Source organism: Coregonus clupeaformis, chromosome 15 (assembly GCF_020615455.1).
Source record: "Coregonus clupeaformis isolate EN_2021a chromosome 15, ASM2061545v1, whole genome shotgun sequence".
Classification (NCBI taxonomy): Eukaryota; Metazoa; Chordata; class Actinopteri; order Salmoniformes; family Salmonidae; genus Coregonus; species Coregonus clupeaformis.
The window spans coordinates 14,856,068-14,880,556 of NC_059206.1; the positions used below are offsets into that span (position 1 = coordinate 14,856,068).

Genomic DNA, 24,489 nt, shown 5'->3' on the forward strand with positions numbered 1-24,489 from the left:
GAGTAGAGCAGAGACTGCGTAAAGTAGAGAATCCCGCAAATGCGCAGAAGCATCAGGACCTTCAGCTGTCGGGAAGAAAGGTCCAGAAAAGTCTGCTCTGCAGCCTCTTCCTTTTAAAAAGAGTTTATTAAATTACTGGAGTAGAATTTCTTCTTGTTTTAGGGCTGTGTGGCTCATACATGCATTGGTTCTACTACATGTAAGCTGCATTTCCACAGGCAGCCCAAATCTGATCTTTTGACCATTATTGGCAAAAGATTTGATCTTAATGGTCTAAAAGACCAATCAGTGGCAGAAGATCAGAATTTGGTTGCCTGTGTAAACGCAGCCGTCGACTCCCCAAAGATAAATCAGTTTTAGAACTGGGGGGAATAGTGTCAATGTCAACACTGATGTGAAGCTTTCTGAACATTGCAGATAGAAATAGAATGACTAGAGATGACACGATTCCATATTATGAAGTTAACCGAAGTTCCTCCTTGAAAAATAGTTATTCTGTTATTGTTATATTCTACATGATAAACATATCGGTTCTAAACATTACACTTCCATCTGAACATCCTGTAAACCCTCCTGAGAAAACAAGCTCTGTCGGTTATGTAGCCATAGTGAGTCTCCCGTAGCAACACTTTGTTCCACAGAGATCTGTCTCGTGTCTCTGCCTTAGGGTTGTGTCTTAATACTCTAAAGTGGCTTCCTTCCTTGTCTCTTTACCGCCTTGAACTAACCATAGACTGTTTAAAAGCTGCTGACAGGTGAAACGACCGGGTCTCAATCATTCACCTTTTGAGACCTTTCTGACCAGTGGTCATGAAGGAAGGAGACTAGGAGAGGAGGCCGTTTTAGACTATTGGGACATGACCCTTGCTGGATTTCAGGTAAAGAGGTCTGCATAGTCCACATCACTAGGCTTCTGGCCACATGGCTGGAGCAGCTGCTCCCCTCCTGACATGGTGATTGGCTCCCCCTAGTGACAGAAGAAAACACAACACGTCATATTATTCTACTCCACTTCAACAGAGTTCATGTGAATACAAAACAAGGTGCATTATTGTCTCTATATTGAGGTAGAGAAGAGGTGATATTCAACATCCCACCCACAGTAAATCCTTTATTATAAAAAAATGTAGTCATTTAGCAGACACGCCTATCCAGAGCGACATATAATCAACTAAAGTAGGCAAAACAACCACATATCACGACAAGTTCCATTAAAACCATCAAAACTACCCTAAACAACCCCCAAATACTACAAAATAAAAAACTACAAAATAAGGGCTACAGATGTGCCACTACCTCATGGTACTCCACAAGCTCTGCCAGCGAGGTGAATCTGATCTGGTGGCCCAGCAGCATGTAGCAGCCCTCTGTAGCGTCAATGAGGAAGTGTTTAAACTCCTCTTTGCATCGATAAGACAGGACGTATCCAAGAATCCTCTCGCTGACCCGCACCAGGAAGTGCCCGGGTACTCCCTCGCTCAGTAAGTCCTCGGCTTCCTGCCGCGAAATGATGCCTTGGTGGGAAAAGTAACGGTGGGTCAGTTATAATTATTGCAACGTGAGAATAACACCCTGACGTGACATATTAAAGATGGATAGCTGAAGACCACATGCTGTATATTCTGTTTTACTCTCCAGAAACGACCTGTAGCTCTGAGATACTTGGGGATATCTGACAGGATTTGATAGGTTTAAGTAATATGATAATAGCTCCACCTGGCCTTTTGATAGGCCAGTTTCTATTTTCTCCATATTGCTTACACCTACCCAGTCAGAGCTACACAAGTGCATCTCGGGAGTAGGGACAAGGGGTTGTTTCTGGACAGGGCCGTTGCTTCCGTTCAACATGAGAAACCTGGCTGGGGTGTATTCATTAGTCGCACACCGCAACGAAAAACATTTCGCAACGTAAACGAGAGTTTCTATTGGACACATTCAGGTCGGTCCCTCGCTGTTTCGTTCCATTTGCTTCCTAGTGAATACACCTCTGCTCTGATCATACTACTGCCAGTCTTTTCAGATACGTTTTAATATAGGAGAAGTCACAAGGCAATGATAAACCCACTGTATAGCAGCAGAGATATAGAAGCAGAATTTGCGTAGGTGCCCCTACTACGTCAGGGGTCGCTAGGCAACCCTGGTCCTGGCGTGCCCAGCATGTACTTCATGTTTTTGATTTAACGACCTGGAAGACCAGGTGTGTTGAATTTAGGCAATCACCTAAACAATTAGCTCAGTTGGTCAGGTGTGGTGACTAGTTGGAACAAAATCCTGCAGTACTCCAGGAACAGGGTTGCCTACCACTGTCCTACGTGGTTCTGTAAATTGATCAAGCTTGTGTATTCTGTGGTATAATTTAGATATTTCAAACAGTAGGAGGCATCAGACCTACTACTAGCCAACTGTACTGAGTGGCATGGGGACCCACATACAGTAACTGACTTACTGTCTTTTGGTCTAATGTAAACAAATCCAGATGTATTTGCATTTGTCCCTATATTCAAAATAACCTTATGTTGTCCATTATAGATGGAATCTTTGTTGTTTAGTTAGAAACGTTTCCGACGCAACTTGGCCCCTTACCATGGAACCAAGACGCGACACGACTCTGGTCCTTCTCGAAACCCGCTCGGAAAGGCAGCTGTTCCTCCTGGAACCATCGAATGATGTGCTCTCTGCCAGAGGTGGACAGTGTGCGTCGCACCCCTTGCTTCCTGTCAGACAGTGATAGAGAAAACGAGTGGGTCAGGCTGTCAGCCAGCCAGTGAAAGGCATTCATGCGTTTAAGCTCGAAGGCTCACTGTTTTTCTGCATGGCTTTATCCGAAAGGGGTATCCCTAGACATCAGCGTTCAGTGAATAAGACAAACCATCACAAGCACGAGCACAGAGATGTGTCCTTACAGGACGACTCCGGCACACATCCATCACCATATCAGGATGGTGGAAAGCTTTGGTTCACTAATACCAGTGAGAATATAGAGTGGATTTAACTAACTCAGGGTTCTTCAATCCTGGTCCTGGAGGTATCCCTTCGGGCTAATTCAGACCTGGGAAAACAGGTGAGTGCAATTAACTACCAGGTAGAAATTTCCTACCAGTCCCAATCATATAACTATTCTATACTTTGCTCCTGTATTTTAATCCTGAGCTTAGATCATTATTAGACCCACTGGATTCAGAGAATCTCCCTAGATTCCTATTTCATGGAAGGAAAGAGTAGGAATCTAGGATGATTCTCTGAATCCAGTGGGTCTAATAATGATCTAAGCTCAGGATTAAAATACAGGAGCAAAGTATAGAATAGTTATATTATTGAATAGTTATATTATTGACCTTCTGACCTGCAAAGTCCTAAGTGGTAGTAACTAGGGGAAGGGACCATTGGGTTTCAGTGGGGTTGAGCCTAGTCCAGGGTGTATTCAGTGATGTCAAACATTCTTAATGCTGCATATATAAATTGAATTAATAGAGCTGACACAATTGCAGAATTATTCCCTCCTCTACATAACCAACAATAGTATTTACAGTTGAAGTCGGAGGTTTACATACACCTTAGCCAAATACATTTAAACTCAGTTTTTCACAATTCCTGACATTTAATCCTAGTAAAAATTCCCCTTCTTAGGTCAGTTAGGATCACCACTTTATTTTAAGAATGTGAAATGTCAGAATAATAGTAAAGAGAATGATTTATTTCAGGTTTTATTTCTTTCATCACATTCCCAGTGGGTCAGAAGTTTACATTCACTCAATTAGTATTTGGTTGCATTGCCTTTAAATTGTTTAACTTGGGTCAAACGTTTTGAGTACTCTTCCACAAGCTTCCCACAAAAAGTTTTGGCCCATTCCTCTTGACAGAGCTGGTGTAACTGAGTCAGGTTTGTAGGCCTTCTTGCTCGCACACACTTTTTCAGTTCTGCCCACAAATTGTCTATAGGATTGAGGTCAGGTTTTGGAGCAGTGGCTTCTTCCTTGCTGAGCGGCCTTTAAGGTTATGTCAATTTAGGACTAGTTTTACTGTGGATATAGATACTTTTGTACCCGTTTCCTCCAGCATCTTCACAAGGTCCTTTGCTGTTGTTCTGGGATTGATTTGCACTTTTCGCACCAAAGTACATTAATCTCTAGGAGACAGAACGCGTCTCCTTCCTGAGCGGTATGACGGCTGCGTGGTCCCATGGTGTTTATACTTGCGTACTATTGTTTGTACAGATGAACGTGGTACCTTCACGCGTTTAGAAATTGCTCCCAAGGATGAACCAGACTTGTGGAGGTCTACAATTTTTTTTCTGAGGTCTTGGCTGATTTCTTTTGATTTTCCCATGATGTCAAGCAAAGAGGCACTGAGATTGAAGGTAGGCCTTGAAATACATCCACAGGTACACCTCCAATTGACTCAAATTATGTCAATTAGCCTATCAGAAGCTTCTAAAGCCTTGACATCATTTTCTGGAATTTTCCAAGCTTTTTAAAGGCACAGTCAACGTGGTGTATGTAAACTTCTGACGCACTGGAATTGTGATAGTGAATTATAAGTAAACAATTGTTGGAAAAATTACTTGTGTCATGCACAAAGTAGATGTCCTAACTGACTTGCCAAAACTATAGTTTGTTAACAAGAAATTTGTGGAGTGGTTGAAAAACAAGTTTTAATGACTCCAACCTAAGTGTATGCAAACTTCCGACTTCAACTGTATATCGGAATGTTGGATAATGTTGGACCCTAGACCTCCTGAACAGTAGGGTTGGGGTCAATTCCTTTTCAATTCTGGAAGTAAACTGACATTCCGATTCCAACAAATGCACACATTTCTCAGAGAAGTATTGAGGAAAATTTGAATTTCAGTTCACTTCCTGAATTGAAAAGGATTTGACCCCAACTCTGCTGAACAGGCCCTGTATTACTGTGAAGGCACAGGTCAGCTCACGGGTTAAGGGTGTCGCTGGTCACAGTAAGGTTCCTGGGTTTGGGTTTGGGCGGCAGGGCCGGTTTGTCCCCGCCGAAGGCCTTGGTGACGGCAGCCACACGGCCTCGCTCCAGAGCCTTGACTGATTGCCGCCGGTGGTCATCACGGGTCTGCTTGGCAATGGACCGTCGCCGCAGGTCAGCCGCTTTGGACTTCCGCACTGTGGAAAAACACAGAAGAATACAAACACACACATTTAAACTCACACACACAAAATGGGCAAAATCCTACCTTCATGCTTCTTCCGATGAACAGTTGAAGTCGGAAGTTTACATACACCTTAGCCAAACACATTTAAACTCAGTTTTTCACAATTCCTGACATTTAATCCTAGTAAAAATTCCCTGTCTTGGGGGGTAGATCAGCTTTAATATTGCAGATAGATTGTAACTTCCATCAATGTAATTGTCTGCATCACTTCCAATCCCCCATATGGTTTAGTTTTTTCTCTCTCGCATATATATACACACACACACACACACACATATATCCTTTAAAAATATATATATATATTTCCCTTTATTACTTTCCAACCCTATCCCTTCCCTAATTGGAGTAAACTAGTGAACAACAATGCTTAGGCCTCTACTTCATGCTTATACATACTATACACATTTTATGGACACAGTCAATAATTATATTTTGTTTGTTTTTACTCCTGAACTTCCTCCGATCATTTTCATGATGTCCATCTGGTATGCTTCTATATGCCATATCTTTCTAACTGTGCTCTTTCACAAAAGCTCACAATATATAACCTATATACTTATTATGGACACATCATGTATTACACTAGTTATCTTGTTGTTATTAGTCCCATCCTTCAGCTCCATTCAACACCTCCCATCTATCTCTTAACACCATCCATATTAGATTTCTATTTGCCATATATTTTTCAACTGTACTGTTTTACAAAAGTTCTGAACCTTTCTATTCTCATTGTTTCTACAGTTTATAATTGAAAATAAACATTTTTGCTAAAAGTATTATTATATTATTGATCGATTGACTATGACGACTTTTCAGATCACCCAGTAGTGCTATCTGCAGGGTTAGCTCCATGCAAATATTGCAATCCTTCAGCCATTCCTGGACCTGTGTCCAGAAACAAGCTACAAATGGACAGTACCAAAACAAAATGATCTAATGATTCTGTCTCTTCACAGCAAAATCTGCAGAGCTGGGAATATTGTATCCCCCATACAAATAACATTCTATTGGTAGCAAGAATTTTATATAATAATTTAAATTGAACATTTATACGTTTTGAATCCGGCGTTGTTTTGCGTATCAGTTCTTGCAACTTGCCCATGCCCCCCCCGCTTCTCCTTCACACAAATTCAGACAGCTGATGTTCTGAAAGAGCTGCAAAATCTGGACCCCTACAAATCATCTGGGCTAGACAATCTGGACACTTTCTTTCTAAAACTAGCCGCCGAAATTGTCGCAACCCCTATTACTAGCCCGTTCAACCTCTTTCGTAACGTCTGAGATCCCCAGAGATTGGAAAGCTGCCGCGGTCATCCCCCTCTTCAAAGGGGGTGACACTCTAGATCCAAACTGTTACAGACCTATATCCATCCTGCCCTGCCTTTCGAAAGTATTTGAAAGCCAAGTTAACAAACAGATCACCGACCATTTCGAATCCCACCGTACCTTCTCCGCTATGCAATCCGGTTTCCGAGCTGGTCATGGGTGCACCTCAGCCACGCTCAAGGTCCTAAACGATATTATAACCGCGATCGATAATAGACAGTACTGTGCAGCCGTCTTCATCGACCTGGCCAAGGCTTTCGACTCTGTCAACCACCGCATTCTTATTGGCAGACTAAATAGCCTTGGTTTCCCAAATGACTGCCTCGCCTGGTTCACCAACTACTTCTCAGATACAGTTCAATGTGTCAAATCGGAGGGCCTGTTGTCTGGACCTATGGCAGTCTCTATGGGGGTGCCACAGGGTTCAATTCTTGGGCCGACACTTTTCTCTGTGTATATCAATGATGTCGCTCTTGCTGCTGGTGACTCTCAGATCCACCTCTACGCAGACGACACTATTTTGTATACATCTGGCCCTTCATTGGACACTGTTAACAAACCTCCAAACGAGCTTCAATGGCATACAACACTCCTTCAGTAGCCTCCAACTGCTCTTAAACACTAGTGATCTTTGACGCCCACCCGACTAGAATCCCTACTCTCGACGGGTCTGACCTAGAGTATGTGGACAACTACAAATACCTAGGTGTCTGGTTAGACTGTAAACTCTCCTTCCAGACTCACATTAAGAATCTCCAATACAAAGTTAAATCTAGAATCGGCTTCCTATTTCGCAACAAAGCCTCCTTCACTCATGCTGCCAAACATGCCCTCGTAAAACTGACTATCCTACCGATCCTTGACTTCGGCGATGTCATTTACAAAATAGCCTCCAACACTCTACTCAGCAAATTGGATGTAGTCTATCACAGTGCCATCCGTTTTGTCTCCAAAGCCCCATACACTACCCACCACTGTGACCTGTACGCTCTTGTTGGCTGGTCCTCACTACATGTTCTTCGTCAAACCCACTGGCTCCAGGCCATCTATAAATCACTGCTAGGCAAATCCCCGCCTTATATTAGCTCATTGGTCACCATAGCAACACCCACCCGTAGTATGCGCTCCAGCAGGTATATCTCACTGGTCATCCCCAAAGCCAACACCTCCTTTGGCCGCCATTCCTTCCAGTTCTCTGCTGCCAATGACTGGAACGAACTGCAAAAATCTCTGAAGCTGGAGACTCTTATCTCCCTCACTAACATTAAGCATCAGAGCAGCTTACCGATCACTGCACCTGTACACAGCCCATCTGAAATTAGCCCACCCAACTACCTCATCCCTATATTGATATTTATTTTGCTCATTTGCACCCCAGTATCTCTATTTGCACATCATCTCTTGCACATCTATCATTCCAGTGTTAATACTAATTGTAATTATTTTGCACTATAGCCTATTTATTGCCTTACCTCCATAACTTGCTACATTCGCACACACTGTATATATATTTTTCTGTTGTATTTTTTGACTTTATGTTTTGTTTTACCCCATATGTAACTCTGTGTTGTTGTTTTTAAATCGCACTGCTTTGCTTTATCTTGGCCAGGTCGCAGTTGTAAATGAGAACTTGTTCTCAACTGGCTTACCTGGTTAAATAAAGGTGAAATAAAATAAAAAATTAAAAATAAACAGTATGCCATGGAATCGGTACGTCAAATCTCTTCCCAACTATTTTGCAATCTATATGGGATTCCCTGTCTTAGGTCAGTTAGGATCACCACTTTATTTTAAGAATGTGAAATGTCAGAATAATAGTAGAGATAATTATTTATTTCAGCTTTTATTTCAGTCATCACATTCCCAGTGGGTCAGAAGTTTACATACACTCAATTAGTATTTGGTAGCATTGCCTTTAAATTGTTTAACTTGGGTCAAACGTTTTGAATAGCCTTCCACAAGCTTCCCACAATAAGTTGGCTGAATTTTGGCCCATTCCTCCTGACAGAGCTGGTGTAACTGAGTCAGGTTTGTAGGCCTCCTTGCTCGCACACGCTTTTTCAGTTCTGCCCACAAATGTTCTATAGGATTGAGGTCATGGCTCTGTGATGGCCACTCCAATACCTTGACTTTGTTGTCCTTAAGCCATTTTGCCACAACTTTGGAAGTATGCTTGGGGTCATTGTCCACTTGGAAGACCCATTTGCAATTAAGATTTAACTTCCTGACTTATGTCTTGAGATGTTGCTTCAATATATCCACATAATTTACGTGAAATAAATTAAAAACGAGAAAGTTAGATCTGCATAAACCCATTTGAACTTGGCGCTATAAGGTTCTATCTGCAATCCAATCACAAGCCTGAACAAATACAGACAAACCAATCAGAACACGTCTTTGCAATCTCCCTCTAAGTATGGTCTAGGCTAGTCTTTCCAGCAATAATGGCACGCAAACAAAACAAAAAAAACGAAACTGTCAGAAATCGTAAAGTAAATGATGTTGTCACATCGTTGTTCAGTAATGAGTCATTTGTCTGATGATCATAATACATTCCTCAACGTATTTGATGTGTTCGGACTATCTTGAGAAAATAGTGTTATTCTAATCACTGACCATGTTTACACGCACACCAATATCCCGTTATTATTTGGGATACTCAAGTATTATGTTTTTGAGTTAACGCATATAAACATCATATCCCGTTTACAATAACCCGAAAAAGCTTGTATCCCGGTTATGAGAAACCCGGATAAGATGCCTGGGATATGCTGCTCTAAGACGGGATACTGTGGCATGTAAACATCTTATCCCCTTTACTGTTGTTTTTGCGGTCTGCGCAGACTCAGTTTCACAAATCACTTCAAAAAGCAGGCTACCTGAGCAGTTCGATCCACCAAAATAATTCAATAATAATTTTGCTGACTATAATTAATTTACAACCGGCGACTTTCATCTCTAATTTAGACAAGTTTCTGCTTACAATTTCCGACATTTGGTAGGCCATGTGTTTGTCAACTATAGTTTGATACATGCAGCTTCTCTTTTGTCATAACTTGTTGCCCCAGAATACTAAATAAAGTAGTGCTCGCCAGAATAACGTCTTACATCGATACAATTAATGCATTAGTAATCCAGTTAACACCGGTAAAGTTGTCTGTTTCGTTTAGGAACCGTGGAGAAAACACAAGAACTCCAAAACAGTGGAAAGATTGGTCCAGTGCAAACGGTCCAAATGTCATCAGTTTGACCGGTTTTAAGGAAATGAAAAGCTGAGAAAAACGACGAAACACGTTTCTGACTTCAGTTCATCTTGGGTGCATATTTTACGTGGTTGAAATACTGTCTGCGATGTCAAAGATCATTCGCATTTTCTCGAGAGACGCTGAAAGAAAGAAATCATATTTCTCCACTCCTGTTCCTGAGACAAAATTAACATTTGTTGTATAATTTCACTGCAAGAAATACATAGCCTAATTCTGCAGGAGTTAATATTATATTACGCTACATGTGAGAGGTTATAGGCCTACAGTCAGTGTCCATATTTCAGTTACTATTCCATTTAACCCATACTTAAATGAGGAATATTCTGTTCATTCATGGATACAGGGATACTCATGAGTGGGATATCAAAGATGCATGTAAACAGCTCATCCTGAATAAGACCTTAAGCGGGATATGTGCCCTTATCCAGAATACTTTGCGCATGTAAACGTGGTTAATTATGCATTCAAAAAACTGAACGTCTAATTCAGAAGTGTCAGACAGAACCTTATGGCTGAACCCAGATTGACATTTCAGAGCCATAAGGTTCTATCTACTACTGGACGTATGTCCCAGGATTTTGATACTCTGCACTTTAGGTACCTTAAATGGGTTATGAAAGAAGAATTCACTACAAAACGCTTCTTAGATCTGGGATGTAAAAACGTTGATGCACAATATCTTAGAACTATGCTTTGCGAAGATAGAACCTTAGTCCCAAGGTCATGATTTGTCTGGTTACCCTATTGAATGTAAACAAACCGTGTCACAAGGCCTAGAAACGGTCATCTGTGTAATGATCAACTGGCGTGCCATATATATATATATATATATATATATACACAGGGGCAGTGTGTTCATTAGGGCGATATGGGCGACGCACTGCCAAACGGGAAAAGGAAGGGATTTTTTTCTAATCAATTATATCACGGCAACAGTAGTTATCAGTGTTCTAATCTAGACGTCTGATCTGCCACTAAATGTCCAATCAGGCTAAAGTCGTGCTTCAAATGGCCCCCCCCCTTTTGGGGCGATTTCAGTCAGGTTGAAAATCGCCCCAGAAGTCTCTCATAGACTCTCATGTAAAATCTATTTTTTTCAAATATCAGAGCTTTCAATACAATCTCTATGGGTTTCTGAGGGCTTGCACTTACGCGCTTTCGTCATACGTAACAGAACCATGAACGTAACTAAGAAAAGAGCGGGTAGCAGCGTCAATCAATTCACGTACTACTGTCAAGATGGCTATAGCGTTCAGTGCAACTCGATTGTCTCTTTGAAAGAAGTTACTTTTTGTCGGCGAACAAATCAAGATAAATTGGCAACGAAACAATTAGGACCTCCCAGACCAAATTTAATAATTCAACAGGTTTCTACTAAAGGGGGAAAGTCCTACACCCGAGGATTTTCCAAAAATTGGTACGAACGAAAAACCTGGCTAGCAGGCTGCGATGTAGCTAATGCAGTCTTCTGCTACCCCCTGCTTACTCTTTCACCCTGAAGGCGGCACGGCAGACAGCACCGCTTGGACAGCGACTGGTGTGTAACGGACATGCACCATCTTTCAGAAAAGATTAAGAAACATGAGCTGTCAAATAATAATAATAATAATAAGCCATTTAGCAGACGCTTTTATCCAAAGCGACTTACAGTCATGCGTGCATACATTTTTGTGTATGGGTGGTCCCGGGGATCGAACCCACTACCTTGGCGTTACAAGCGCCGTGCTCTACCAGCTGAGCTACAGAGGACCCACATGGATAGCTGTTTGAGATTGTCTGCTTTGGGGAGAGTGAACATTGCCACTCAACTGGATGAGGGATACAGGCTAGCTGTCCGCAGCCACAACGATGAGGTTAGCAAGAACCGCCACATCCTCAGCCGGCTAATCCAGTGTGTGAAGTTTTGCGGAGTGTTTGAGTTAGCTTTGCGAGGCAAAGATGAAACTGAGGGCTCCACCAACCCTGGTAAGCCAACACTTTTGAGATCAGTCAATAAATGCTTCTGGTATTGACTTATATGCTGCCCCTGTCTTCATGTTGTTGCTGGACATATCTTTTTTTAAATGTGTGTAGGTCACCTAAATCATCAGAAAAATTGCCCCCATTTATATATATATATATCTCCAGAGGGCCAAGTGGGTTTCCTGCCTTCCATACATTTTATTTCAACCCATTTATAATAAGTGTTAAAGTAGCAGAACAAGTTCTCACATTCAGAGCGGCCACAGTGGAAAACTAGTGTACATTTTAGACCAAGCACCAGACAAACATTGTATGTCCACACTTTGGCAGAAACTGAATACAAAACATTCAAAGTCGCACGATTAGTTATACTGTTAGTCAGTGCAACTGAAGGTCAGCTATAATCTTTGTCAAACATTAAGGTTAAATATTAACTTATTTTGTCTTGAACTATATTCATTATACTTCAGAGTGTGCCATGGAGGAAATAATCATTTTATATGATGTAAGTTTGTCCAATTTAACATTAATACAATACTTACATTCATATTTATACAATCTAGATATTCAGGTCTGTGGCAAACTATAGGACTTCATGGATCCCCCAGATACGTCTTCTCCTACACGAAATCAAAACCTTTTCCAATGAGGTCAAAATATTGACGCAACCATTATGAGACCATGTTGAGTGTTGTTCTTAAACTAGCTCCAACAAAGAATGGCAAGTAACACATCACCCCAAGCCATGCTAAGGATCTGACTGAGGACTGAAGTTTCCAAGGATTCAGGAATCACATTCACATTCTGCACTTGTCCAATAGATGGGTTAGCTGACCGTCAGAAGTCTGTGAGTTGTTGTGTTTTTGGATGGCCAGATAGCTACCAACAATGACAAGAAGCTGCCATGTGTGGAATCGTAAGTGACTCGTTTCAGCTAGTTTCTTGTTCTTTATACCATGTCTTGTTTTGAGGTGTTTTGACTGATTTCATGTCAATGCTAATTTGGCTAAAATTCGCTAGCTAGCCAACAACTGTAACAATGTAACTGAGAGACAAGTGCTCATTGTGCAAATGTATTTATGTTTTCAATAAACATATTGGAGACTAAAAATAGTTTACATGTTGTCAACAATCTAAGCCAAACCTGTCTGTTCTGCCCCATATTAAATCGAGATTCTTCTGAGATGTGAAGCTTGACTGCAAAACTGACGACTTAGAATTCGTATGCTTCAGAGTTTCTCCAGCGTGTGTGTGTGCTTACATGAATCTTGCCAGTGTTGGTCGTCTCTCTCCTCTCTGACCTCCCGCAGGTCCATGTAGATCTCCTGCTTTCTCTTCTGCTCCACCCTTCGCACCTCCTCCTCAGCCCTCCTCCTCTCCTCCGCCTCTCTTTTCTGAAAGAAACAGGGGGAAGGAGAAATGTCACCATGGAACAGTAGCAGCTAAACAAATATAAAGACGTTGGTGGAAATGAGGAGGAACCCACTGGAACAGGGTTTTGGAATTGAACCAGGGTCATGTTCATTAGAGCACACCTGGCAAAAAGTAAATAACATTTTGCAACAGAAAATCCAAAACAAGCGTTTCCTATTGGACAAGTACAGATCGTACCTCCTCATTTTACTAAGCTTCTGTGTGTTATATTTTCCCCTCAGAGTTTTACCTGCAATAAATCAAGTCAATTTCAAACACTGTATAAAGACAGTGATGCTATGAGCTCAAACAAATGTATTTAAATAATTGTTTTGAGCTGGCCCATATGGTAAAAAACTGACTGTTTAGGAAGGACTTTATTCTAGAAGTTGGTTAAATGAACGATAACTGGAAAGAGATTATTGGGGTTGTTTAGCTAACGTGTTATGGCCATGAGGATGTGGGCAAACAATACCATTGATGAAACATTGAGTAGTTCCTGTAAGTTGAAAAATGGGCTTCCAACACCTATGAGGCTAATTGTTTAATATCAATGCATCATCAACTTCCCTGTTTACATAACTTAAACACTCATTATACTGTGACAATATTATACAATGACTGCATTTTAATAAATGGGCTAATACTTAACCATATAACCTGTCAAACTTAATTATGATCAAAACAGTTGATGCCATGACTGTAGAAACCTTAGAATAATTGTTAAATTGTATAAGATTCAAGGTAAGCAGCCCAGGAGAGCTAGAGTACTGGGTGTACTGTTGGTTTTGGTCATTTAGCAGACGCTCTTATCCAGAGCGACTTACATAAGCAATTAGGGTTAAGTGCCTTGCTCAAGGGCACATCTGACAGATTTTTCACCTAGTCGGCTCGGGGATTAGAACCAGCGACCTTTCAGTTACTGGCACAATGCTCTTAACCACTAAGCTACCTGCCGCCCCTTTTGATCCAGCCAAGCACAAAAACAAGTAATTCAACAAATCAGACTTGATGAACTGGGCTGGAACCATAGATTGGGTACTAGCGTCCTCAAAAGCCTGTTATAGAATGGGCAGCACCATGTGACGCAAATGGTTACAATTGGTGGACTCGTGCCATATTTTTTTTTCATTTTTTTTTCACCTTTATTTAACCAGGTAAGCCAGTTGAGAACAAGTTCTCATTTACAACTGCGACCTGGCCAAGATAAAGCAAAGCAGTGCGATAAAAACAACACAGAGTTACATATGGGGTAAACAAAACAAAGTCAAAAATACAACAGAAAATATATATACAGTGTGTGCGAATGTAGTAAATTATGGAGGTAAGGCAATAAATAGGCCATAGTGCAAAATAGTTACAATTTCGTATTAACACTGGAATGATAGATAAAATAAATAACAATATGGGGATGAGGTAGTTGGATGGGCTAATTACAGATGGGATGTGTACAGGTGCAGTGATCGGTAAGCTGCTCTGACAATTGACGCCTAAAGTTAGTGAGGGAGATAAGAGTCTCCAGCTTCAGAGATTTTTGCAGTTCATTCCAGTCATTGGTAGCAGAGAACTGGAAGGAATGGCAGCCAAAGGAGGTGTTAGCTTTGGGGATGACCAGTGAGATATACCTGCTGGAGTGCAGACTACGCGTGGGTGTTGCTATGGTGACCAGTGAGCTAAGATAAGACGGGGATTTGCCTAGTAGTGATTTATAGATGACCTGGAGCCAGTGGGTTTGGCGACGAACATGTAGTGAGGGCCAGCCAACAAGAGCGTACAGGTCACAGTGGTGGGTAGTGTATGGGGCTTTGGTGACAAAACGGATGGCACTGTGATAGACTACATCCAATTTGCTGAGTAGAGTGTTGGAGGCTATTTTGTAAATGACATCGCCAAAGTCAAGGATCGGTAGGATAGTCAGTTTTACGAGGGCATGTTTGGCAGCATGAGTGAAGGAGGCTTTGTTTGCGAAATAGGAAGCCGATTCTAGATGTAACTTTGGATTGGAGATTCTTAATGTGAGTCTGGAAGGAGAGTTTACAGTCTAACCAGACACCTAGGTATTTGTAGTTGTCCACATACTCTAGTGAAGAGTAGTGATTCTAGTCGGGTGGGCAGGTGCCAGCAGCGTTCGGTTGAAGAGCACGCATTTAGTTTTACTAGTGTTTAAGAGCAGTTGGAGGCTACAGAAGGAGTGTTGTATGGCGTTGAAGCTCGTTTTGAGGTTTGTTAACACAGTGTCCAATGAAGGGCCAGATGTATACAAAATGGTGTTGTCCGCATAGAGGTGGATCCGAGCGTCACCAGCAGCACCACAGAGAATAGAGTCGGCCAGAGAATTGAACCCTGTGGCACCCCCATAGAGACTGCCAGAGGTCCAGACAACAGGCCCTCCGATTTGACACATTGAACTGTATCTGAGAAGTAGTTGGTGAACCAGGCGAGGCAGTCATTTGAGAAACCAAGGCTATTTAGTCTGCCAATAAGAATGCGGTGGTTGACAGAGTCGAAAGCCTTGGCCAGGTCGATGAAGATGGCTGCGCAGTACTGTCTTTTATCGATCGCGGTTATAATATTGTTTAGGACCTTGAGCGTGGCTGAGGTGCACCCATGACCAGCTCGGAAACCAGATTGCATAGCGGAGAAGGTACGGTGGGATTCGAAATGGTCGGTGATCTGTTTGTTAACTTGGCTTTCAAATACATTCGAAAGGCAGGGCAGGATGGATATAGGTCTGTATCTAGAGTGTCACCCCCTTTGAAGAGGGGGATGACCGCGGCAGCTTTCCAATCTCTGGGGATCTCAGACGTTCCGAAAGAGAGGTTGAACAGGCTAGTAATAGGGGTTGCAACAATTTTGGCGGCTAATTTTAGAAAGAAAGGGTCCAGATTGTCTAGCCCAGCTGTTTTTTAGGGGTCCAGATTTTGCAGCTCTTTCAGAACATCAGCTGTCTGAATTTGTGTAAAGGAGAAGCGGGGGGGGGCATGGGCAAGTTGCAGCGGAGGGTGCAGAGCTGTTGGCCGGGGTAGTGGTAGCCAGGTGGAAAGCATGGCCAGCCGTAGCCAAATGCTTGTTGAAATTCTCGATTATTGTAGATTTATCGGTGGTGACAGTGTTTCCTAGCCTCAGTGCAGTGGGGAGGAGGTGCTCTTATGCTCCATGGACTTTACAGTGTCCCAAAACTTTTTGGAGTTAGTGCTACAGGATGCACATTTCTGTTTGAAAAAGCTAGCCTTTGCTTTCCTAACTGATTGTGTATATTGGTTCCTGACTTCCCTGAAAAGTTGCATATCGCGGGGGCTGTTCGATGCTAATGCAGTATGCCACAGGATGTTTTTGTGCTGGTCAAGGGCAGTCAAGTCTGAGGAGAACCAGGGGCTATATTTTACATTTACATTTTAGTCATTTAGCAGATGCTCTTATCCAGAGCGACTTACAGTTAGTGAGTGCATACAAAATGGACTACTTCAAAAATGGAGATGGCCTCAATGGCGCTGCCCATATTCTCACAGACGCCATAATGGGACAGATACAATGATGCGATGTCTATCTAGCTAAGTCTATGGCTGGATGTCAGGATTACCTGTAACTCTAAATAGACTGTGGCATGTGAATGTGATGGGTAGGGTACCTTAGGTATGGGTAGGGTACCTTAGGGATGGGTAGGGTACCTTGATGATGGGTTAGGGTACCTTGATGATGGGTTAGGGTACCTTAAGCTCCACCTCCTGTTGGTTCTGCTGCTGAGCTGCAGCCTGTCTGGCCTGCTCCTGTCGCTCCACCTCCTGTCGCTCCACCTCCTGTCGCTCCACCTCCTGTCGCTCCACCTCCTGTCGCTCCACCTCCTGTCGCTCCACCTCCTGTCTCCATGACTGCAGCTCTGAGTCCATCAACACACTGGAGAACCTCTTGACCAGCTCCGCTTCCTTTTTCGCCCTGCGCACGCACCCGCACACACACAGTGGTGTTGGCTTTAGAGGGAGGGACTGAGTGAAAACACACACAGTGGTGTTGGCTTTAGAGGGAGGGACTGAGTGAAAACACACAGTGGTGTTGGCTTTAGAGGGAGGGACTGAGTGAAAACACACAGTGGTGTTGGCTTTAGAGGGAGGGACTGAGTGAAAACACACACAGTGGTGTTGGCTTTAGAGGGAGGGACTGAGTGAAAACACACAGTGGTGTTGGCTTTAGAGGGAGGGACTGAGTGAAAACACACAGTGGTGTTGGCTTTAGAGGGAGGGACTGAGTGAAAACACACAGTGGTGTTGGCTTTAGAGAGAGGGACTGAGTGAAAACACACACAGTGGTGTTGGCTTTAGAGGGAGGGACTGAGTGAAAACACACAGTGGTGTTGGCTTTAGAGAGAGGGACTGAGTGAAAACACACACAGTGGTGTTGGCTTTAGAGGGAGGGACTGAGTGAAAACACACACAGTGGTGTTGGCTTTAGAGGGAGGGACTGAGTGAAAACACACAGTGGTGTTGGCTTTAGAGGGAGGGACTGAGTGAAAACACACAGTGGTGTTGGCTTTAGAGGGAGGGACTGAGTGAAAACACACACAGTGGTGTTGGCTTTAGAGGGAGGGACTGAGTGAAAACACACACGATCACTTGTATATCTTTACCTGTCCACTGATTTGTAAAGCTTTTCCTGAAATCTAAATACCTTGCCCCTCCAATGACAGTCCACAATCCCCTACCATGGCCCCTCCAATGACAGTCCACAATCCCCTACCATGGCCCCTCCAATGACAGTCCACAATCCCCTACCATGACAGTCCACAATCCCCTACCATGGCTCCTCCAATGACAGTCCACAATCCCCTACCATGGCCCCTCCCATGACAGTCCACAATCCCCTACCATGGCCCCTCCCATGACAGTCCACAATCCCCTACCATGGCCCCTCCCATGACAGTCCACAATCCCCTACCATGGCCCCTCCCATGACAGTCCACAATCCCCTACCATGACCCCTCCTATGACAGTCCACAATCCCATACCCACAATCCCCTACCCTGAGACATGGATAGAAAAAGGACCTGCAGACTTTTCCTATCCATACAGGCACATGGCTACTACGAGGAAGATTAACAGGAAACGCTGCACATGCTCCCGGGTGATTTTGTTATAACAACGTTTCGACCCTTAGGTCTTCATCAGGCGTCCATGGAGCCTGGGAGCATGAGCAGCAGCGCTTTCCTTTTTATTTTTCATGAATTCACCTACAACTCATGAGGACACGCCCCTAACACCACGCAGGTTGACGTTTATTGGGATGAGGCTTGTCCTGGAGGCAGAACTGAGCGATTTCCGCTAGATGGGCCAGCTGCAAAGTCAAATTGGCTACATTGTAAAAATTTATGAAAACAAAAATGTGGTTTTGATCTTTTTTTAAGATTAGGGTTCGCATTAGGGTTGTTAAGGTTAGGTTTATAATCAGATTTTATGACTTTGTGGCTGTGCCAGCTAGTGACCACTGCAGGGCTGCCTCCAGAACAATATTCATGATGAATAAATGCCAACATGCTGAGGACACACATTGGAATCAACAATAGAAGGACTGAGGAGTGGAATGTTAAGACACATAAGCTCAGTCCAGATCAGGATGTCAACAGAGAACAAGATGAGGCAAGTTAGGAGTCGTGTAGCCTTCTCAGCCAACAGGCAGGCACAGAGGACCAAGTCATAACTTAAATGCTGCTTGCCTGTAACTTTTTACAGGGATTTCACAGATCTCCAGTTAGGATTTGGCCCAGAATTATCAACACATTCATTAAAATGGAGAATGTGGATATTCGAGTATGCAATAATACATGCTTCTGTGATGGACTGTCTGGAACAAAGTAGCTACTTTAGGTTTAAATGTAGAAACCACTCAGTTAAGAGAACTCAAGCATCCACAAGTACAGAACAGTGGGGTGTGAGACAGCATGTTCTCAAATGGAATTCAATGATCTAACCTGTATGGGCGGTTTAGTAAGGCTTCTGTCTGACCAGCTGAATAGAAGAATTTGAAACGTCAGAATGAAGTGAATTTAGTAGAACGTTCAACAACAACGTTCACACATACAGATGGTGGAATGAGAAATGGCGACGGTGCATAAAGACAGAGGAATTCAGAAATGACGTCAATGTTTTTAGCACTATCCACAGAGTTCTTCAAGTACGGCGATGGTTCAATGTGACAGTAAATCAGCACAATCTACTTTTTTTTTTTTTCTCAAAATGCCCGCCATCTTGGAGCTAGCATTTGGATCATGCATACTGTGCTATCAATAATACAAAAAAATAGTAACGGAGAGCAATGTACAATACGGCGAACTTAGCAATAAAAGGCAGTTGTGGTGAGTACATGGTGGCCGTCATCTTCATGCACCTTCTCCAGTGGAAGACGGGCATTTTGTAATGGCTGGAATCGACCAAATGGAAAGGTTTTAAACACATACCGTTGCATTCATTCCAACCATTACGGTGAGCCCATCCTCTGACTTAAAGTGACACCAGCCTCCACTGATTCACCTGCTTACGGCATCTTTAACTAACCAATGGTGGAGATGACACATTGTTTCCAGCTATCTCATGTCTTCTAATTGCGGGTTAATTTGGGGTTATAGATAACTTTGGCTCAACCAAACCGTTACAGCAGCCTGTTATCATTATCACCACTTTTACAGGGAAACATGACTAAGAAGTCAAAACTCCCCCACAGCATTGAATGACTACCTGTAGTTGTGGGAACAAGGTCATAGGCAACACTATCATGGTCAAGTACAGCTCACACAGGGAGTGCCCGACTCAATAAAATGTGAGGTTAGTTGAAGAAATGTTTAACTAGGACTTCCTGGCTGGGAAGGGCGACGTCTACATTAAACCCAACTATAGCCCTGTGGGTATTACTGACAGCCAGAGAATCTGTGCAGAACCTACCTTACAGGTTATTTTGTGATGGCTGGTGTGATAAGCCAAAAATAGACCATAGACACGCACTTCTATCAACCACTGCATCCCATTACAGGGTCTGGTTGGCATGTAGTAAATTAAGCATGTTTATATGCCACTGTTCAAGACAACAAGCTTAACCACCTGACATCTTCCTGTCAGAAAGCGGTTTAATTGATGGCTATGACAACAATTAAAATTGACAACAATTAAAATTGCCTATGAGGTAAATGTCAACTGAATTGAAATGAAGCTGACCCCAATTTAGAGTGTTGAGTCCAATATCTGGCTAATGACCTGATAGTCAGGTCTGCTTTACATTTACATTTTAGTCATTTTAGCAGACGCTCTTATCCAGAGCGACTTACAGTTAGTGAGTATATATATATATATATATTAAAAAAAATCATACTGGCCCCCCCATGGGAATCGAACTCACAACCCTGGCGTTGCAAACGCCATGCTCTACCAACTGAGCTACATCCCTGCCGGCCATTCCCTCCCCTACCCTGGACGACGCTGGGCCAATTGTGCGCCGCCCCATGGGTCTCCTGGTCGCGGCCGGCTACTGCACACACCTGCGCCCCTTCCCTATGTAACAGTGTTGCTTCCGTCCCTCTCCTCGCCCCTAACTGGGCTTGAACCAGGGACCCTCTGCACTCATCGACAACAGTCACCCTCGAAGCACCATTACCCGTCGCTCCACAAAAGCCGCTTTAACCAACACCTTTAACATTTTTCGTGCCAAACATGTTTGACAATGACAAAGGACTTTGGCACGACAGCAACAAAGGAGAAGGTTATAGCACAAACACGGGGCACTGCTAAAAAAAAAAATTTTTTACGGCATGTGATGATGTAATTTCCTCCCACCTGAGCTCCTCTGCCTCTCTCTGGGCCTGGAGGGTCGCCCTCTGGGCTATGATGTCATCACAGATCTGCTCGTAGGACTTGTCGGCAGGGTGGTCCCCCATCACCCACACCCACACGTCACTATCCATCCCCGTCAGCCACTGTACACTCTTCACATTGGCTGATGGACAAAACGCACGCACACACAGACAGAGACAGACAGAGACAGACGGACGGACGTGCGCCACAGACACATACAGTGGGGGAAAAAAGTATTTAGTCAGCCACCAATTGTGCAAGTTCTCCCACTTAAAAAGATGAGAGAGGCCTGTAATTTTCATCATAGGTACACGTCAACTATGACAGACAAAATGAGGAAAAAAAAATCCAGAAAATCACATTGTAGGATTTGTAATGAATTTATTTGCAAATTATGGTGGAAAATAAGTATTTGGTCAATAACAAAAGTTTCTCAATACTTTGTTATATACCCTTTGTTGGCAATGACACAGGTCAAACGTTTTCTGTAAGTCTTCACAAGGTTTTCACACACTGTTGCTGGTATTTTGGCCCATTCCTCCATGCAGATCTCCTCTAGAGCAGTGATGTTTTGGGGCTGTCGCTGGGCAACACAGACTTTCAACTCCTTCCAAAGATTTTCTATGGGGTTGAGATCTGGAGACTGGCTAGGCCACTCCAGGACCTTGAAATGCTTCTTACGAAGCCACTCCTTCGTTGCCCGGGCGGTGTGTTTGGGATCATTGTCATGCTGAAAGACCCAGCCACGTTTCATCTTCAATGCCCTTGCTGATGGAAGGAGGTTTTCACTCAAAATCTCACGATACATGGCCCCATTCATTCTTTCCTTTACACGGATCAGTCGTCCTGGTCCCTTTGCAGAAAAACAGCCCCAAAGCATGATGTTTCCACCCCCATGCTTCACAGTAGGTATGGTGTTCTTTGGATGCAACTCAGCATTCTTTGTCCTCCAAACACGACGAGTTGAGTTTTTTTAATATACTGATAACAAGTTCAAACAGGTGCCATTCATACAGGTAACGAGTGGAGGACAGAGGAGCCTCTTAAAGAAGAAGTTACAGGTCTGTGAGAGCCAGAAATCTTGCTTGTTTGTAGGTGACCAAATACTTATTTTCCACCATAATTTGCAAATAAATTCATTAAAAATCCTACAATGTGATTTTCTGGAGAAAAAAAATCTAAATTTGTCTGTCATAGTTGACGTGTACCTATGATGAAAATTACAGGCCTCTCTCATCTTTTTAAGTGGGAGAACATGCACAATTGGTGGCTGACTAAATACTTTTTCCCCCACTGTAAAAACACACAGCACAGCCAGTTAGAGAAATACTGTACTCAATTCATCCTAGCATAATATTACTCAATTCATTTTCCACAGTGCAACACTGCTGCAGTTGGGACTACTTTAACAGGAGTGAATTATACTCTCCATCACTACATCTGAACGCAACGTTTCAGTGGAGATTCCTATATGTCCTTTAGTCTCCAGGTTGGCATATAACTAGGTGGGTTTCTCAACTCCACGATATGTACAGTACATCTCGGTGGACTTGGACTGCAACGACTGTGTACCTCTGACTACATCAAGTCGCTGTCAGTCGATACGAGGAAACAGTCGGTGGTTGTATTTGATTAACGTTTTATAAAAAAAGTATGGATTTCAGCAAACAAATAAAGGCACACAGCTACAGAAGACAAACATAGGTACACGGTAAGGGTTTAAGAATTTACATTTTCAGAAGTATCGACTGACAGCGGCTCGATGTAGTCGGAGATCCAGACCACACACACACACTTGTCTCCACAACATTGATGTGACAAACATCGTGGAGTTGAGAATAACTCCGCTAGGATATAGCGAAACAGAAACATCCCAGGAGCCCAACAGTAAATATGCTTTTCACAGAGAGAGGCATGGAAAATATCCAAAATGGCACCCTATTCCCCCATAGTGCTCTGGTCAAAAGTAGTGCACTATATAGAGTAGTGCTATACTATAAAATGAATAGGGTGCCATTAGGGATGCAACAACCATACATTGTCAGTGTTGACGGCTCAGTGATACCTTTCTTGGGTTTCTTCAGAGTGGCGTCCTCCTTCTCCAGTCGAGCCTCGCTATCCTTCCAGCGTCGGATCTGTTCCTCACGCATCTTAATGAACAACACCTGCTTCTGCTCCTCGTTCAGCTCAGCCAGGAGCTCAGGGGCTATGAACATGTCCGTCAAAATCTGCTGGAGCATCGTAGAGCTGTAATGTCTCACCAACAGTATCCAGAGAGAACTTTAGTATTGGCAGAGAACACCTGTTGTTGGTTGGATGTTGGGAGTTTCTCAATTGAGCCGGGGAGTTGTTAGTCATGGAATGAAGGCTGGCCCATGCCTGTATTCAGTCGCTGAATTCCCACTGAAAGAAAACAGAAATGGCCATATGAGATGTGTGAATGTGGTGGACTAAGAAATGAAATGGCAAATGTCATGTGTATGCTTTGACCATAACTGTGTATCAGAGTACCTGCTGCCTTCTCCACACATTTGCAATTGCCAGTACAGTGCCTGATATGTTTGTTCACAGGTCAGATGTTGCAACTGGTGAACCAATATAGAAGTATGTAGGAAGGCAAAAGTCCAGTCTCTGAACTCAAATTCTCAATCTACTGTAGTGATTCATGGTTAATAAGCATGGCAGAAACTGTATACTATACCACAACGTAATGATCTCGGAGCGAGATGGCCTCTTATTGCTCCTTAGTGTCGCCTACTGTATGCAAATAACTAGAGGGGGCTGCGGCACATAGACATTTGCCATGCGGAATTAATTTGAAATACAGTGATAGAATGTATGTATGTATGTATGTATGTATGTATGTATGTATGTATGTATGTATGTATGTATGTATGTATGTATATATATATATATATATATATATATATTACTTGCAGTACAGAAACGTTACAACACAGACCTACAACAACTAGAGTTGGGACGTTGAAGGAGGATTTAAAAAAAGTAATTTCCGTACATAATCAACAAGACAATGACTACGCAAATTCAATGGATGATGACCATGATGCCTGTAAACGATAACGCCGACTTACCATTTGCACAGTGTCGATGTCTATGACCTATCACTGGATATTGAAATGGTAAACAAAAATACGTTCCATATATTTCATAATTGAGTTCATCCAAATATACATACCGCTAGGCTATATATCCTGCAAGTAGAAATCACAGCCGATACGTGGGACGTGGAAGCCTTTAAAATAAAAATTTTTTTTACTTGTTTACAAAAACTCCCATAGGAATGTTCGGCATGAGTCACACCATGGGGCGATGGTCACACCTGCAAATGTATCTATATTTCCCTGTAGCCTACTGTTTTGCAATATTTAACGACAATGACAAATGGTCCATTGCAGGTAACGTTTTCCGTAGGCTTCTTATTTCCTCAATGAAGGACAAAACGTGCCAACAAGTTTCGCGTGAAAAAGACACTTCCTTACGCAAATGCTAC

The 24,489-nt window shown here is 42.9% G+C and overlaps 1 protein-coding gene across 1 annotated transcript; it reads right to left on the bottom strand.

The window, feature by feature from the left end:
* Window positions 1-370: 370 nt before the first annotated feature.
* On the bottom strand, window positions 371-24,489 carry sh2d4a (SH2 domain containing 4A). The gene is made up of 9 exons (XM_041897436.2): window positions 24,175-24,489; window positions 23,041-23,378; window positions 20,958-21,117; window positions 16,857-17,079; window positions 12,995-13,127; window positions 4,931-5,129; window positions 2,584-2,714; window positions 1,297-1,514; window positions 371-967 (listed from the first exon to the last, which is right to left on the bottom strand). Exons 2-9 carry the CDS (start codon window positions 23,213-23,215, stop codon window positions 875-877), a joined length of 1,332 nt encoding a protein of 443 aa, XP_041753370.2. The 5' UTR covers window positions 23,216-23,378; window positions 24,175-24,489; the 3' UTR covers window positions 371-874.

Coding starts and splice junctions, on each gene's coding strand:
- sh2d4a (XM_041897436.2), bottom strand. CDS start 23,215: ATGCTCCAGCAGATTTTGACGGACATGTTCATAGCCCCTGAGCTCCTG. Junction 1,515..2,583: donor TGTCGCGTCTTGGTTCCATG/GTAAGGGGCCAA, acceptor TTTCCCACCAAG/GCATCATTTCGCGGCAGGAA. Junction 968..1,296: donor AGCTTGTGGAGTACCATGAG/GTAGTGGCACAT, acceptor TTCTGTCACTAG/GGGGAGCCAATCACCATGTC.